Source organism: Phaethon lepturus, unplaced genomic scaffold (genome assembly GCF_000687285.1).
Source record: "Phaethon lepturus isolate BGI_N335 unplaced genomic scaffold, ASM68728v1 scaffold2112, whole genome shotgun sequence".
NCBI classification, from domain to species: domain Eukaryota; kingdom Metazoa; phylum Chordata; class Aves; order Phaethontiformes; family Phaethontidae; genus Phaethon; species Phaethon lepturus.
Window position 1 is genome coordinate 66,971 of NW_010525341.1, and position 18,690 is coordinate 85,660.

General features: G+C 40.7%; 1 protein-coding gene across 1 annotated transcript in view; it reads right to left on the reverse strand.

Annotated features, from left to right (window-relative positions):
- LOC104617391 (molybdenum cofactor sulfurase-like) overlaps window positions 1-18,690 on the reverse strand; it is a gene marked incomplete at its 3' end in the record, with an annotated part of 104,114 nt that overhangs the window by 37,198 nt on the left and 48,226 nt on the right. Inside the window, exon 6 of the mRNA XM_010282703.1 lies at window positions 793-1,434. Coding sequence (XP_010281005.1) covers window positions 793-1,434 — 642 coding nt within the window. The remainder of the gene's footprint in view (window positions 1-792; window positions 1,435-18,690) is intronic.

The following is an 18,690-nucleotide window of genomic DNA, read 5'->3' on the forward strand; positions in this document are numbered from 1 at the left end:
AAATTTAATATTAAACATTGATCTCAAGCATTTCCTTTGCGCAGATGTATTGGATGTGACACAGGAATGAAAACTCCTTACTGCTTTTCTGTAAGCTGTTGCTGGCGTGAGGGAGAGAGGCAGAGAGACCAAGCATCACTAAGAATAACATTTCAATACGTTAAGGGATTGCGGAAGCTTATCCATTGCCCTGCATTTCCTTATGTGTGTATGTTTGACCTCCTTTAGATGTCCTGTATTTTCTGTTGGTGAACTTCACAGTTTCTGCAGAACCTCAGTCAGGGAATACGAGTGCTACAAATATTTGTCCTAGGTAATTTATCTTACTGCATGTGTTATTCTGATAAAGCTTCTCTTGAAAGTAAAGCATGCTACCTTTCCAGTGAAATATATGGACCTTACTTTCCAATTTCATTGAGGGTCATTATACTGCATGACAAGCCTTGGCCTGGCTGCTCCAGTTGCAGAGCTTCAAAAACATATCCGGGTTCCACTGACATACCTTAAATATAAATTAAAAAATGCATGGACTGACCTTTATGTCACTGAATGAAGCCTTATATTTTTACCAGTTGTGACAAACTAGATCAGGGAAGGACGGTAGATATTTCAGATTATGTTTTTTAGATAGGAAAAAAGAATACTCAGAAGAGAACAGTTAGATGTGAAATACCTATCCAACTGCATAAAGAAGCACAGGTGTCACAGCCCAGTGCATGCACCAAACCTAAGACATTTGTCTGACAGAAACAGTATCAGCAAAAAACCCTGTTTTGTTAAACAGAGCCTTACCTTTCTGCTATAGATTTCCTTGGGTAATAAAAGTCCTCTCCTGCAAGGTAGGCAGCTGCAGTTCCACCTCCAAAATAGGTTTTCCTCAAGAGGGGGGCAATCCGGTTGTTTACCAATAATGCCCCTAAACCAGTTGGGAATCCGAAGATTTTATAGAATGAGATGGGGATAAAATCAGCTTGGTGAACTCCCAAGTCTAATGGAGAACTGCTCACATATGAAGCTGCATCTAGTAGAACAAACCACTTCCCTGGTATTTTGATGGGGTGGAGTTTTCCTGATTTTATGTCCTGTATCCATGAAAGGGGATATTTGGTACCAGAAAAATTGCTCTGAGCTGGATAAGAGAAAAGATGAGGTGTCGTGCAGTTTTGTTCTTCAGTTGGTAACTTGTTCTTTTCTGATAAAAAGATTTCCTTTGGTTTTATTGGAACAGACAAGACATTCATTGAGGCGGTTATCCCCCTCATACCCACCACAGATGTGTGGCTATCAGTTAGGTAACAAAATCGACTGCTGGGTTGCTTTGTGCCTTCAGGTATCCAAGGGAACACTTCTGCTACCAGTTTAAGTGCAGCTGTGCATCCAGATGTGAAAATGATGGTATAATCTTCAGCAGTAGTGTGAAAGTGTTGCAATATTCTGAAAAATTAAAAAAAAGATCCAGTTATTTTCTGATTTTTCTATTTTATTGCTGTGTGATATATTTTTTTTTTCTCAGCATAAATTCTTCTAGTCTGACACCTGACATGAATAGAAGTAATCAGATTTTGCCAAATAGCACAATAAACTTCAACAAGTGTAACCTGAATCATTTTGCCCACAAGAGACTCTTTCCAATGCTGCAGTGAACGTGATTGTGTTTTTTGAGGATGGAAGCCAGTTCTGCCTAGCTCTGAATAGAGTGTCCAGTCTGGTCCCTCAGGGGGATCAGAATCAAGCCTGCATATGATTAAAATTACGCTGTCCCTGAGAGACCCCAGTTTTATTTGCAAACTATTAGGGTTTTTAGTTTACAAAGTATTTGGAGCAGATAGAATATCTTTCAGTTTAAAAACCAATCTACTTAAATATTGGGCATCCCAATTAAGGGTCACAAGACCCTTAAGATTCAATAGGGAAACCTTAGCATACAGCTTTGCTCCTTGCTTATATTATTAACAACAGAAAGAGAAGACAGCGAGAAGCAACATGTGCTTTCCATGTGCCTTATGCACATACGGCTGTAATCTCTGTAGTCTGCAAAGATAGCCTAAGCCAGAAGCAACCTAATATCTTCCCATGAGCCAGACTAAGGAAACTTAAGCAAGCCGGTCTCTTGAGACACATCTAAACAATACACTCATTGATGCCTGGACAGCACCTTGTTGACTCTAAACTACCTTTTGTGAACACCATTTAATGCACATTTTAGTACATACACTAGCTTGTCCACCTGTTACCGTTTTGCAGTGTCCTTCAGAGGCTGAGGAACAGCTTCAATTCAGTCACCTTTCTTACGTTTTTCACTTGATGAACTTTCTCTGAATTAACTCTTATAAAACATATTCATCAATGACATAGACAGTGGGATTGACTGTACCCTCAACAAGTTTGCAGATGACACCAAGCTGAGTGGTGCAGTTGACACGCCTGAGGGACAGGATGCCATCCAGAGGGAGCTGGACAAGCTTGAGGAATGGGCCCGTGTGAACCTCATGAGGTTCAACAAGGCCAAGCGCAGGGTCCTGCACCTGGGTCAGGGCAAACCCGGGTATCAATCCAGGCTGGGGGACGAAGGGTTTGAGAGCAGCCCTGCCGAGAAGGACTTGAGGGGACTGGTGGATGAAAAGCTGGACATGAGCCGGCAATGTGCACTCGTAGCCCATAAGGCCAATCCTATCCTGGGCTGCATCCAAAGAAGTGTGTGCAGCAGGTCGAGGGAGGTGATTCTGCCCCTCTGCTCTGGGGAGACCATACCTGGAGTCCTGCGTCCAGCTCTGGAGCCCTCAGCACAGGAAAGACATGGACCTGTTGGAGTGGCTCCAGAGGAGGGACACCAAAATGATCAGAGGGATGGAGCACCTCTCCCCTGAGGTCAGGCTGAGAGAGTTGGGGTTGTTCAGCCTGGAGAAGAGAAGGCTGAACAGTCTGCCAGTACTTAAAGGGGGCCTATAGGAAAGATGGGGACAGACATTTTAGCAGGGCCTGTTGCAATAGGATAAGGGGTAATGGTTTTAAACTAAAGGGGGTAGATTTAGACTAGATATAAAGAAGAATTTTGTTCACAATGAGGGTGGTGAGACACTGGCACAGGTTGCCCAGAGAGGTGGTAGCTGCCCCATCCCTGGAAACCTTCAAGGTCAGGTTGGACAGGGCTCTGAGCAACCTGATCTAGTTGAAGATGTCCCTGCTCATTGCAGCAGGGTTGGACTAGATGACCTTTAAAGGTCTCTTCCAACCCAAACTATTCTATGATTCTATAAAATTCCTACTAATATTAACAGGAATTGTAACAACCTCCCAAGAGACACCAGCTTCAGTGCATGCAGCAGAGCAAACAAAATTGAACCAGAGCATAAATGTTGATGCTCAGCAATGCTGTCTGGTTTTCAAGGAAAGGAAGATGTAACAGGGTTTCTCAGTGCATCTTCCCTGCTGCAGAGCATTTCTGTGAGCAACATAACATACCAGTGGTCTCCAAGCAGCTGGCACTCTGATTTGTGTAATTCCAAGGTACGGATCAGCATTTGGAGAGTCTATGAACTATGATTCCCAATGTGTATCATTAGAAGTTTGCATGTTTTATGTAACAGGAGGTTCCCTTACCAGAACAGGCAGAAACTGAAGACACAGTTGCATTTATATGTTAAGTTGTACAAAAGGTTACATGACAAATTCAAACTAAAATTTTCCGAACCATAGGACAGCAGAAAGAAATGCCTTAAAGATTTATGTGTCCATTCTGAAACACAATTGCTACAGGCAAAGGGTGGTAGAGCTGGGTGCATGAGGTACAGCAATCAAAGATTAAACATTGGAAAAGAAACAATTTCAATGACTTTGATGATTAGGACTAAAAAACATCCTGCAAAGGCCCATTGAATTGATGCTATTAATACTTTTCTCAGTTGAAGGAAAGTCTTATTGTACTGGGAAGTACAGAATGCCACAAATGGATTCATAGGCCCAAATGAGACTTGAGTTTCTTCAGAACTTAAATTTTTGAAATCTGATCAATTGGTAGGTATTTTATGTCTGGAAATGAAGAAAGAATGTCAGCTTTTATGAAGGACATCAGCAGGTCTTATGTTTAAGCTTTAAATGTTCTGAGAAACCATTTGAAAGAATTCATAAGGATCTTTCTGAAATAGATCTGCCAGGGGATAGCTGCTGCAAGCATTCACATCTCTGGACATCATTTTTAAAGACTGCGTTCAGGGGAACCAAACTTCTCCATTAGACTTTAGAAACCATGTTAGGGATGAAGTCAGGGACAATCACGGAAGTTTTTTGTATTGAGTATTGAACTGACAGCCTGCCTCATTCATCACTGTGATGACCATGACTGGTCACTGAATCACATCCCTGCAGGGAGCTGTACAGCCTTTCCCACCACCACCTGCATTACAACTTGAAGCACGCGTGTGTGTCTTATAGGATACCTGACTGAAGAAACTTGAAACCCTCAACCCAGCCAGCAGCCACTGTTGAAATTAAGCTAGCTGTAGGGTTACCACTCAGAGCCATGCCCTGAATTTCAGTCCTGACATCATTCTGCCTTTATTCTCCCTTCCTTGCATTCACCTAGATATAGAAAAGGTGGAAAGCAGGGCAAGCAAGAATCCGAACTTCTTCAGAGAGAGCGCGGCATTAGACTCTTGTTTCTAGGGGAAAGGAACTGCAGAAAGTGGGTTGGTAAGGAGGCTATGTCTTTGTGGCTATGGGCATAATTTTGTATGTGGTTTGTGTTTGTATGACATACAGTCATATTGGATAGATCCTGGAATCATTACACTGATATAAACACAAGTTATAAAAAGGTTGTGCAATTCCAATAAAAAAATCGACAACACCAAAGTATCAATCTTTCTATGTTTTTACCTCTGTGAGCACTAGGACCAGTTATGTATTCACAGGTATGTGGACACACAGAATACCTTTTGAGTTAAAAAGCTAGGTGACAGGAGCAAATTCTTAATACATAACACCTCTTCCTAAGAGCAAGCTGACAAGCAGCAACAAAAAGCATGCTGAAGACTTGTCAGGCTGCTCCTCTTCTTTCTATGCTTTCCATGCTTTCCTCCCCAGTCAGCCTCTTTGTGCCACACAGGCTGCGTGGGAGGTGAGACAGAGCTAGGCGAAATGCCAGATTTTGCTCAGGAGTAACAACCTGCAGTTCTACAGAGGAATTTTACTCGCTTACTGCAGCACTTAATTTGACCAAAAGACACTGTAAAATAACAATAGCTGGGATGCAGGAATGGTGGATAGGGATTTAATACCGGGATGCTGTTTTCCAACCATGAATATCAGAGCCAGTGAGTACTTTTTTTAAACATTTTCACAACTTCAGAAAACAATAAATATCATTGTGGGTTGTTTAGGCCCACAAATAGTGACAGATCTATGTTTAATTCACAAATGAGAGAGACAAAGCTCATCACATCAGTAGTATTTTAACTATGCTTAGTTTTAAATCATTCAAATTCAGAAACAGCTGAACAGTTCTGAAATAAAATCCATGACGTAACACTGATGCATTTATCTATTCAGTTCAGTACCAGAAACTGACTTTCACATGAAAAAATGAAGCTTTAGGGTAAAATTTTCAAAAGTGCCCAGATGAATTAGAACCATTTTTTAAAAGGTATTTAAGTTCCTAAAGCTAGAGAAACAACCAAGTTACATTCCTAATTGACTTCACTAGGAAATAGGTTCCTTTGTGAATTTCATTAGGTACCTATTTGCATTTTGGGTCTCTAAATGCCTCATAAAATTGCTATGCTTCCAGTACTTGCAAAAGACATAGAATTTTCAATGTCAGACTTACATTTTGGCTGAAGTATTTCTCTGTTAAAAAAGGAAATTAAATAAATAAAGCAGTATCAACTGAGTTAAGGGAATTTCCTTCTCAGAACGACTCCTGATGCGCAGAGCAAAAGAGCTGTGAGCACCTCAGAATAAGGTTTACAAAATGAATACCACAAGCTCCTGAACTACAGAAGCACTGGTATGATAAAATCAGAGTACTTAGGGATAGAAAACTGCAATATGTCTGAATGACTTCTGCAGCCCACAGTACTACATCCTCTGTTTTGACATGAATATTGGGAAGCACTGGCTATTACACACAGAATTCCTAATGTTCTCAGTCTTCATGTAAGACATACCCCATTACAGTGAAATGCAGTTCACCTTTATTAGACTCTTGGAAGATTTATAGCCATATATAAGGTCGTTGTTGGCAGCAGGACTAAAGACTTGCAGTAGAAAACCGATAGCTTGATCTACTATAGCTCACAGCTGGAAACAGCAGTGGTATTTTACAGTATTACACATTTCCACTTTTCAAAAGACTCTTTGGAAGACATGACTAAGAGGATATTTGTTTCATTAAACATACTGATACAGCTGTGCCATCACGGGAAAGGTGGCAGAAAGGCTGAGAAACTTGACCCAGTACCTTGCTTTCAGGCTGGCAAGTGGGGGAGGAAGCTGCATGCTCCATCTTTGCAGTACCTCAAAGACCCACCATGATCTGCCACTCCTTCTCTCCCTCCTCTCACCTCCCTAAGAGCACACAGATCACAACACAAGGCGGTTAAGAACACATGACCAAGAAGCCAGTCCAGGGAGAAGCCACTGAAAACGCCCTCACTCAACCACACTTCCCTGTTCACACCAGTATTCTGAGACCTCACTGTTAGCTGGTGTTTAATCCTTTTAAAAACTTGCTGTAAGAGTTTTGTTACCTTTGTGACTGCAGCTGAGCCAAAATGCCTTACTACTTACTCTACAGTAAACACTGGTAGGGAAAGTCCATTCATTTTCAACCAAGCTTGCTACCTTATTTTCTACATTTAATACACACATAATTAATAATGGGCTTTATATTTAAAGTTATCTACAAGCAGGTCATATATTTTGAGGGAGTAGTCATATCATCTAACTTATCTAATCCAACAGCATGAATTAATAGCTCAATTAGAACTAGACACTCCACATTGCCCACTGACAGCTCTGCAGAAAGTAAAGGCTACTGACTTGTTCAGCTACCTTAGGTACACAGAATCACCTGAAGTTAGATGAAAGGGATGCCCTCCAAAGTTGCTGCCTGGGTTTTACTACTACATGCAAAAAAACCCACGTTCCTCCTCACCACCAGCTCTATGTTTGTGAGCAGCAGATCAGTAGCAGCATTCCCACAAAGGTACAGATGTCCATACTATACCATTTCCATTACAGCCTTCCAAAACTCAGTTGATTCATATGGCTTTTCTTCCATGCTTCTAGGCTTTAAATACTTCTAAAATATGCTTTATATCAGTTTCTCCACTCTCTTCAAATTTACCATTTTGCAAACATGTGTCAAAAACTGAACAGCAACTTGTATTGCTAGGTTTGGGTCCTTCTACACTTTCATTTCAGTTGGTACAAACATTTCAATTTCTAGTTGGCAAGATCAAAATATGGCCAAGGAGTTTGTGATTTTCATGGTTTATGTTTGTATTCAATATGAGTCAGTACAATGATTTTTTAGCCAGTAGATGATCTAGCTAAAAAAGACCCCTTTTAAAAGTTTAAGTATTGCCATTGTAGCAAGAGATTCATATTTGAGGATGGAAGCATAGTTATCTACTCACAGTACAAGTTTACATAGCACTTTATAAAGGCTCCTTTTCAGCTGCACATTTAGATATAGAAATTATTTCTTATTTTAAAATTTTTCCATTGTCATTCTACCCAGGAGCACAAATCCAGTTTGGGCTTGTATTGAGAGATGATTAGCCTGAGCCTCAGGAATTTCATCACAGTGTTTTCTGCTCCGCAGAAATTCTGAAAAGATGTAATAAACTGTTGTTTAAGGAATAGGTTTTGTATGAATGGCAATTAAAAAAAAATTCTGAGTCATTTAGTGTTAGAGGGTAACACTTTTCATAACTGGTGTTTTAATCCTTTCCGTACACAGGTGCAAGGGAGAAGCACGTACAAGGCTGCATGTACATTTCTGGGTAAAAGCATTTTAACCTTCCTCATTTATTAATTAAAGGTCAGCTCCAGCTATCAAAGCAGTCAGTTGAAAAACTCCCATCAACTTTAGTGAGGGATCCTAAGGTCTTATAAACCGCTGTGGTTGTTACAGACAGCAGGACCTGCACCCTGCTTTTAGGCTTAACTTAACGTGCTGCAGTAGTTCTTCTGTACATGTTTTTCTCTCTAGAAAAAAAAGGAAATGAAGAAAAAAGGAACAGCAGATGTGGGTATCCTCACTGAAGCCAACACTGCTTATCATACAGCCCAAATTTTCCTTAACTTCTCTCACTGCTGGAAGTGACATCTTAGCTTAACTAGTTACAGCTATATCCATAAGGGAATGCTCTGGGTTTTATGAACTAAAAAGACAAGCCTTCTGAGTAGGGAATATCTTATAACTTATTTTGTAAAGATGAGGTCTATTCGATCCAGTATGTCACAGCACTGAGTTATATTCTCATTGCCAATTCCCAATCCAAACAAAAGCAAACTGAAATCTATGAATATTTTTAAGTAACAAATGTATTTAAGCAGGAAAAAAATTTACCAAGTCTGTCTTCCTCCAGCAAAACTTTAATTTAATGAAAAAAGCTCTTGTAAAGATTTGGGTTTTTTGTCTTAAAGCAATGTTTTTAACAGAAATCTATGCCATTATCACCTCAGCAACCTGTGCGGCTAACCCAGCAGAGGTCCATCAAATTAAAGGATTTGTCCTTGGATTAAATGTCTTCCTGCATAAGGAAGAGCACTGGGATAAATAATCCATTATAGTTCTCTCTCAAAGTTTGCTTGGTCCCCTTTTCTGCTTCAGTTTCCCCTTTCATACTGACAACGCACAATTTTAAACCTTTCCGAGCACGTGCTAACTGTGAAATAGGCACACACTGCTCTATTTGTCCTCACCGGTTATATCCACATAAACTTATTTTCTGACCATTTTACTCAAAAGGCACTCATTCTGAACTCAGCTTCTTCCCATTTCTGCTTGCACGAGAGTGATTAGGATCTTACCCATGTACAGAATCGCTGCTTACAGCAACACTGAAATTACCTTCCTGAACATATGAAATAAATGATTAGCTGGAATGCACCTGAAAACCTCCACTGGGCATAGGCAGGTGATGGAAAAATCCTCCCTTTCTGTTTGAAAGCATTACTTTCTTCAGGTATTCATGCTCAGCCACCTGAATTGAAGCATTATAATCTGTTACATTTACTCTCCTGGGCGCTGCCTGGTTCACTGGAGACACGCTATGGAAATACCCGTTTACTTACAAAAGGTCATAGTTGGTCTTCACCAAATAAATCCCCTCTCCAATTCTGCAAAGCAGGCAGCACAGCAGAATGCCTGGAGTTCCCCCTCGCACCGCATCTTTAGAAGAGCAGGAGCTCTTTAATGGCTACAAAATGTCTCCCTGCAGGAAAAGATGCTTTGATGAACAAAGCCTATGAGAAGCAACACACCCTGAGCAAAAGGCGTTGGCCCTTATTACAAAGGTGCACATAGAGAAGGTGTTCAGTGTGACACCAGGCATACTGACAGAGCAAAATAAAATTTAGGGTGGTATTATGGCACCACATATAACCAGAAGAGCAAAACAGTGGGAAGGAATCATGAAAACCGTGAAATCCAACACTGCAGGCTACCTGTTGGTACAGTTCGTTCTAACACCCAAATGTAACTCCTCGCTGACAGAAGCCTGTAACCCCTATAACTTTCTAGATGTGGCAGAAACCCCCAGGTAATCGTTTCCTTTGAAATTAAATAGTTGTTTTTCTGTGTAGGGAGGGAAGATCAATAGCTACATGATTTTAAAACCACTTTGTGGATATTTTTTGTGAGTACTATCAGCCAGATCTGTTTACTCTGGTGCTTGAACAACTGCCAAAGATTTGTAAAAACACTCGTGAATCCCAGGATTTTCATTAATTAGGACACAAATGACTCTGCAAATTTATACCATAGGTTCTTCAAATGAAAATTCACCATCTGCTATTCAAGTCAACCAGGAAGGAAATGACAAAAATAACCCATATTTTAGGCAACCATTTAAGGAGGACTAGCCATAAACAGCAAACAGCTCATGAACAAACCATTCCAAACTATATTTGCACAAACTAATTGCCAAATAGAAAACTACAAATGATTCTGAATCAGTTTGTAAATCATTCATGTATTAAAATGCAAAATATTTTTCCAGCAAATCTTCAAAATCACCATGAGGAAGCAAAATTAAAACCAAACATAGGAAGATTTTGTACATGGACTAGCATATCGCCTCAGTTGCTGCCTCGGGCAAACTTCAGCATGGGATATCTTCATCACAGTATCTTCTTTCTAAGATACGCCAAACAACTAAGGTCACTGTATTTTCCCTTTCCAAACTCCTCTTACCTAGCACAGACCCCAAGTTTTTTATTTAGGTATCTCCTGAGCAGAAACGAATGGCGGCAGGTCACAAGCGGTGTTCCCCAGGGCTCAGTTTCGGGGTGAGTCTTGTTCAATATCTTCATCGATGATCTGGATAAGGGGATCGAGTGCTCCCTCAGCAAATTTGCAGATGACACCAAGTTGGGCAGGAGTGTTGATCTGCTGGAGGGCAGGAAGGCTCTGCAGAGGGATCTGGGCAGGCTGGACCAATGGGCCGAGGCCAATTGTATGAGGTTCAATAAGGCCAAGTGCAGGGTCCTGCACTTCGGCCACAACAGCCCCATGCAACGCTACAGGCTTGGGGAGGAGTGGCTGGAGAGCTGCCCAGCAGAAAGGGACCTGGGGGTGCTGGTCGACAGCCGGCTGAACATGAGCCGGCAGTATGCCCAGGTGGTCAAGAAGGCCAACAGCATCCTGGCCTGTATCAGAAATAGTGTGGCCAGCAGGAGTAGGGAAGTGATCGTGCCCCTGTACTCAGCACTGGTGAGGCCACACCTCAAATCCTGTGTTCAGTTTTGGGCCCCCCACTACAAGAAGGATGCTGAGGTGCTGGAGTGTGTCCAGAGAAGGGCAACGAAGCTGGTGAGGGGTCTGGAGCACAAGTCTTATGGGGAGCGGCTGAGGGAACTGGGGTTGTTCAGTCTGGAGAAGAGGAGGCTAAGGGGAGACCTTATTGCTCTCTACAACTACCTGAAAGGGGGTTGTGGTGATGTGGGTGTTGGTCTCTTCTCCTAGCTAACTAGTGATAGAACGAGAGGAAATGGCCTCAAGTTGCGACAGAGGAGGTTTAGACTAGATACTAGGAAAAATTTCTTTACTGAGAGAGTGGTGAAGCACTGGAACAGGCTGTGCAGGGAGGTGGTAGTCACCATCACTGGAAGTGTTCAAAAAACATGTAGATGTGGCACTTCGGGACATGGTTTAGGGGGCACGGTGGTGTTGGGTTGATGGTTGGACTTGATGATCTTAAAGGTCTTTTCCAACCTTAATGATTCTGTGAAGAATGCATCAAGATTGACTTCAATGGTGAACACTCAAGACAGCACAGTACCAGCCAGAGGTATCACTTCTACCAGTTATATGAATAATATCCTATTCACAGGCTATGCAAACAAATTAAAGGATGTGTGTATGGAAATTCATATCACCTTAAGACATCTACACTGTGGACACCAGAGCACATGACCCTTTAGAGACACTCAAAAGCCACAGGCTCTACAGCAGGCAGCTCATCTGACCTAAGCTAGAAGTCTGCCTCAGGCTGAGATGTCTCACAGTGGACATGTCCCATTCCTTCCATTGCCTGCTGAAGGTATCTAAATGCCTCATGCACTGTACACAGCTACTCTTATCCAGCTTAACCTCAGCTTCAGTATCTTTGGAGCACAATCATCCCTTTCTCTAGTCTTCCTCAGTAAGTCCTGATCTCTAACCTTTCCACATGTTCTGAGCTCCTGCCAGAGAGATTTGTTCCTCAGTGTTGCAGTGTCTAATTAATTCTGCTAATGCCAGCAAGCATCACTAGTATGAAGCCTGCCTACCAACCCTAGGGATATTTGCTGGTAACTGGTCAGAAGTTACTTCACTTTATTTTCTTGGATTCTTGGAAATTGGAGCATGTCAGCTGGCTATTTTCCAGCAGTATAACAAGTATAAACTTCTAAAAGCTCTTTCAGAAAAAAGAGATTAAAAAAAAAAAGCACACTTAGGTGTTCTGACAGTTCCACACACTCAAGTTTTTACAGTGCTTAACTTTTTAAGTAACCTCAGATAAGTAATCAAATATTCTTCAAGGTGTTAAAAAACCCAACAAAACCAAACTTCATAGAGTAGACTTTTTCTTTTTTTCTTTTTTTCTGGTAAATATAACACACCAATCTTTTTAAAAGATTATTCTTTGCTTAACTTTTCTTTAATGTAATTTGTTTCTAGATCAGCTTTGGCCTTTAAACTGTGTACATCTGTGATCTCTCCTGAGCTTTGCTGGAGATCAAAGCACAGCAGTTGTGACAAGGCATGCCGGTCCCAAACACTCTCACAATGGCTAGCAATCTTCTTCCACCATCTTCTTTCTAAAGCTTAAGGGCTCTCACATCTGACACATCTAGACTAAATCACAGTTATTTATGGTTATCAGACAATGGATACACCAGAATCTATAGCCTATGAAGAGTATAGCTGCCTGCCTCCTCAATAGGATGCGCCACTTGGCAGACATCTTCTCAATGCTGAGATCCACCTGGTAGTTCCTACTCTAATTCTTGCTCTGAAAAAATTCTTGATCCTAATCTTGAAATATATCAGCTGCAAATTAAGAGAGCTATATCAGTGATCATATATGTATTGCTGAGTCTTTAATATTAACCTGTTTCTCTGGAAAAATCGCAAAACACAAGGTGAAAGGACACAGACAAAGACAAAATGCTTTCACATCAAAAGGAGTCAGCTACATAAACAGACCCATAGCAGTGATGAAGTACTCTGATCCCACATGTCCAGAAGCTCAGAAACTGTCTGTTTCCAGCATAACCTTTTAGATCCACCTCTTCAACATATTTCCACCGTATGACTGATGGCCTGACTACAAAAAATCATTACACCCGTAGCCAGGGCTTTCTTGCTCAAGGGAAAAAAACAAAACAAAACCAAAAAAAAGATGAAGGTATAATTTCTTGCAATTCATAAAAGGCCTGTACAGTGAGTTCACATTTCCTTGAGAAACACTTAGGCCCAGAACTTCAGAGGCATTCAGGTGCTTAAATGGGAATTAGATGATTTTGTGAATCTGGGCCCTCAGTTACTATGGTGACAGGGACTATGGCAAACACTCACACATAAATAGGCTTTATTTCATCAAGGGTTGCTTTTCAAGTACTATGCTTTTGTCTGGAAATGGCTTTAGATGAAGATGTTAATCTGAAATCACCCCAATCTGCTTTCAAAATACAGAGGGCTTACGTAAATCTATTCATGCATTTCAACAGCATTTTATTTTACATGGCATAGGTATTCCAGGCAAATTAGACAAATCCTCCACAGCAGTCTGTACTTCCCCTTGTTGTGGTGAAAAGCCACAAGAATGAAGTCTGGAAGGCTGCTGGCCATCATTTATTTGCTGTTTGTTTTTCATGTGGTGTGATGCCCCACCTCAGCAGTGTACCTCTGATTTTGCTTTCTAGGAAGAACACTGAAGCATTCTGCAAAAACCTCCTATCAGTATGAAGGGCAGCAGCAATAATGCAAAGATCAGAGCCAGTAATCCTTGGCACGTAAGTTCTTGAAACCGGCAGGACCCTCATACTTTGGTAAAACAGTGGACTGTGAGTTAGAAATAACACAGTACCATGAATGTTAGTGAAACCGTCCTGATGACCATAGTTACAGAAATACTCAAGAGTGAAAGGCTTTTCTGCTTGTTTGTTGAGCCAACCAAAGGATTCTTGGTGTCAGTGTGCACTTGCTGCACGCTGTTCACACTGAGCCACGTTCATGTGTTCAGGCCTAAACAGCCTCAAGATTTCCCAGAAATTATGAATGGATGTTTGCTCATATGGGAAACATAATTTCTGCCTGTCAAGTCGCTCTTCGTTCACTTTAAATCCTGACAACTGTGCTTCCAGTGCTCCTGGCAGTTGAGGGAGAAACTGTTCTACACATGATGGATGCAACACAGCATAAATGACTGTTGAGGGATACTCTTCGCTTGCCTTAAAACAGAACCTGGTTGCAATCTATGACACATTAGGGAATAAGGAACAACAAAAGCATTTTAAGGAGCTCACAAGTGGCATTTCTAGAATCATAAAAGGAAAGCACCTTAGAGGGAACTTAAAACAACTTAAAACCCACAGCATCACAAAACCTCCATATAAATGCCATTGTTTTACTAATTGAACAGAAAATAGTAATCAAACTCAGGAACCAGCCACTCCATATGTGAGAGGAAGCTAAGAGAAATATTTTTTAACTTGCTGCATATTGTCTTCCCATATTGTCTGAGGATCATTCTGTTCAAAACAAAATAGAGAAGTAAATTATAAACTGAAAGTAAGTAATGTTGTTTGAAGTGTTCCATCAGTTAATTCTGATACAAATTAAAACTGCTATTGTTCACCCCAGCGGATGTACATTAAGGAACCTTTCCTTTTTGCAATTTTTGCCGCCTGGCAGCAGAAAACATCATGAAATCAAAAGTAACTAAAAAGTATATTAACAACCATAATTTCCTATAATCCTGCTACACTGCATCCTCACTGTAGAGCTGCTAAGCAGAAAACATGAGCCAGAAAATACAGTAGCTGCCTTGTATTTCTCTTTTTCTCACTACCAAGCTTCTAGGAGATAGAAACCTGACCCAGGAGGCCAGGAAATCCAGATGTGAGATAGTCAGTCCATATGTGGGAACAGACACCTATGTCCCATATATTCTGGGAAACATTATCAATAGGAAACTCATAACTGCTGCGAGCCACTGCAACCTCACTAAAGCCAACAAACAACAGGTAAGGAGAAACATTTATGAAGATGTTTCTGACTTCTCAAGTATGCCACCCTGCATATCAAAGCCACAAAAAAAATCATGTCAGGGAAAGACTCTCAAAAGGAGCAGAGGACTACTCGCATGTGTAGGATATCACCATGCACAGGATGACATACGCTGCTCAGCTGAAACAAAATACTCAGCATCTTGTGTTAAGCGACCCACAGATCACACCTTCAAAACAGTGATAATGTTGACTTTTTAAGTTCAAGATTTTTTACAGAATAAAACCAGAGAAAACAGGATGGAAAAACCTCATCATGTTTGACTTCTTTGAAGGGTAATTTTAAATGGGATGATTGACAGTTAAGAACATTTGCAAAATTCCTCTTTCTGATCACAGGTATCAAGGACCTTAACAAAACAAAAGCAAGCAACATGTTGCAGCTGACAATAGAAATCTGCATTGTAGCCTTTCAGCACTCGACACCTACATGTGTCGAGCTAGAAAAGCAGGAAAACTCATTCTTCTTGATTACATGTAGATACACAGAAATTGCCAAATTCAAATTTGGCTAACTTGACAATAATGTCCATGCTCACGCACCAACAAAAATTTTCTTCCTCATTAGAAGATTTCTTAAATTTTGTTGTTGTTGAGGGGAGGGGTTAATTATTCTTCTTGTTATTACTGGTAAATTTGCAGTCATTGCAGCACAACTAATAGTTGTGACAACATTGATGCAATTCCAATTGGTGTATGCATGTGTAGGGGCACATGTGTTGTTACGTACTCACAGTTGCACAAAAGAAAGCCCTCTACCCCTTGATTAACACTCAAGGAAAAAGATGGTCTAGAATTTATTGCTGCTGGGATCCAGAAGTCCTGAAAGTGTATTCAAGCTAAAACAAAAGACTGGGTACATTCATGCATTACTTTGTACAGTGATGAAACCCTTTTGGGAAAAAACGTAATTGAGTGAATAAATCTTACACTAGACATGGATTTAACCTATAACCCTCTTGCATTAGTGAATTTAAGCATTCTACAAATTCATCAAAATTGGAAAGCTTTATTAATGTCTGAAAAAAATATATTCCAATATATTTTGCAGCAGCCTCTGTGTTACCCTGCAGCATCACATTACAATAGGCTAGCTGTTGTGAAAAGTGATCTCTTCTCAAATACAAATCAGATGGGATGTGAGCAGTAAGGTCTGACCAGAGATTGAGAGATCTACGAAAGCTGTCCTCGGCAGCCCTGGGCTCCAATTACAGTAGGATCAAGTCAGATTTCATACCCATGAAGCAGGAGAACAGAATTCCAAGTGTTTACTTTACAAAAGTTTTTCCGGACAAAATCTACTGCCTTTTCTGCTCTGTGTACTTTTCAACTCTACCTATCATGATACCAGCACTATTTCTGAAGATTTGTCACACCTCCAATGCTTTGATGTTAGCTTTGGTAACATCTAATATCACAAGGAGCAGAATGAAAAGTGCAGCATATATTTGATGAATATTTATTCAGAGTTCTAAAGACGTTCTTGGTATGTATGTCTGTGCCCTTTGCACATTGCTTTCTGCAAACATCCCAGCAAATGTACAGAGAGTATGAATGATTACAGAATGTTCTCGGAAAGTAAATACTGAACTTGCAATTGTATGGTAGAAATCTGATTCTAAGGGCTATGTTCTAAAACCCAAAGGCAGAAGCTTAACACGCACCCTGTGTCTCACCAAAGGGTTCAAATTTTGAATTGCAAGATCTCAAAATGAATAGTTGGCAAGCATTCCATCCAACAAGGATGTCAGCAGAAATTATTTGGTGACTTACAAACCACAGTGAAGAACAGTCTAATTTTCTGGGCAATTTCCAGAATAAGAGACATGAAATTCCTAACACGGAATAAATAATTATTTTCTTTGCCGAGCTCGCTGTCACCAGCTTACTAGGAATTTGTCCAGAAATGGACACCAAAAGGAAAATTTTCTGCAGAAGTCATATTTAAAAGACAATTAAATCCCAGAGGGACATATGAAAGTCCATCATGCTGCAGTACATATCTTTAGCTATTACAATTTCAGATTTCATTAATTGTTCAATGTGACAGGGCGTCAGGAGACAAGTGCTCTGGTGTATCATTTCATACTTTTTTATCACCTGTCTAGACCATCTGGCTGCAACTCAATATGCATGCCCCTAAAACAAAGGTAAAATAAAATGCATTAATTCTCAAGACGTGCTATCAAAGTCAGTTACCTATGAATATTAGCAGAAGAAGACAGAAACGGTAAGTGGTCCATTATAAAAAGCAGAAGGGCTCTTTCCAAATGTACTTTGCTTGTGATTCAAAAACAATCAAATGTGATGGGTACAAGATATTTTATATTATGTCTGCTTATTCACATTATAGATCTACTGGGCTCTTTTTCATTATGCATGATTTTTAAACAAGTTTTTGAAAAGGGCAAGAATTGCATACATAGTTTCAAACTTACAGTTTAATTCTTACATTGCCCTGCCTTTTGAAACTCTTCCATTCCCTTGGATAACAATATTTTCATAGCAATATAAAAATAAATGTATTGCGACAGCCTGTTGCACAAAACCTTCAAGAATGCAAATACATTTACTTAGCCCAAACTATTAGGCAAAACCTTGCTCTGTTGAGATTGGGCAGCCATCAATCAGGCTTTCATTCAAGATAAGTAGACATTGTCCACTAAGGCACTGCTCATGACAGTATGTTTGACACTGCATGTGTTGCTACAAGTCTGTGTGGCTCAGAGTAGCCTTGAGCACCTTACTTCTGGGTACTCAGGTCTTGCTACTCATTAGAGAGCTGACATCAGGCTGACCAGTAAAGGGTAAGAACTAGAAATCAGCACTCAGTGATTCACTCAGCTGTCTTACAATATTGTTTAGATCCCTACAGAAAGGTTGCTGAGACTTCAGTTCAGAGACTTATGGTTAGGTTCCTACAGTCAAAGGCAGGAACCTAAGAGCCCCTAGTTTGCGCCTCCAAATTTTTCTGTTCTGAAAGAACCTAGCAGTATTTTTGTTCATCTTTTCATTCCCACTAGCCAAAATCAAAATAATTACAACAAAACAGCTCCCTCTCAGCAGACACCAGAAGCAGTGGGATTCACTTAGTGGACAACCCCATTCTAGGGTGTTGTACTTCCCAGAGAGCTCCCAAGGTTAAAGGGGTGTTTCTGCATGCTACCACAAGCCGGGCAATTTCAGCACAATACTGAGATCTTCCTCTAAACCATTTACTCCCGCTGAAACAACCACCACCATTTTTAGTGTACTCACACTAATTTTGGTTAGAGGTCCACTTATATCAAAGTGTCACATTGCTTGCAGTAACTGGGACACAAGAGCTTAACAAAAGAATATGAAAGATACAAAGCTCTGTTTACACTTATTGCTAAGGTACTGCTACAAATTTATGTAGGAATGCACTACTGCTGATATCACACCTTTCTACCACATAAAGAACTTCATATAGCTTTCTGAATACCTCTCTGAAAGCAGAACACCTACAATGCTTGGATATAAAGCAGATTCTGCTGCAGCATGTCAGTTTTTCATCAGACAGATGTTGGGCAGGTTCTCCAATTCTCTGCATACAGGTACTGATTGATTTGTTTCTCTTCTTGAAACAGGAAGGTTATTGCTTCCTCTGCTGCTGTCTTCCTCCCCCCCCCCCCCCCCCCCCCCCCCGCTCCGCACTGAGACAGC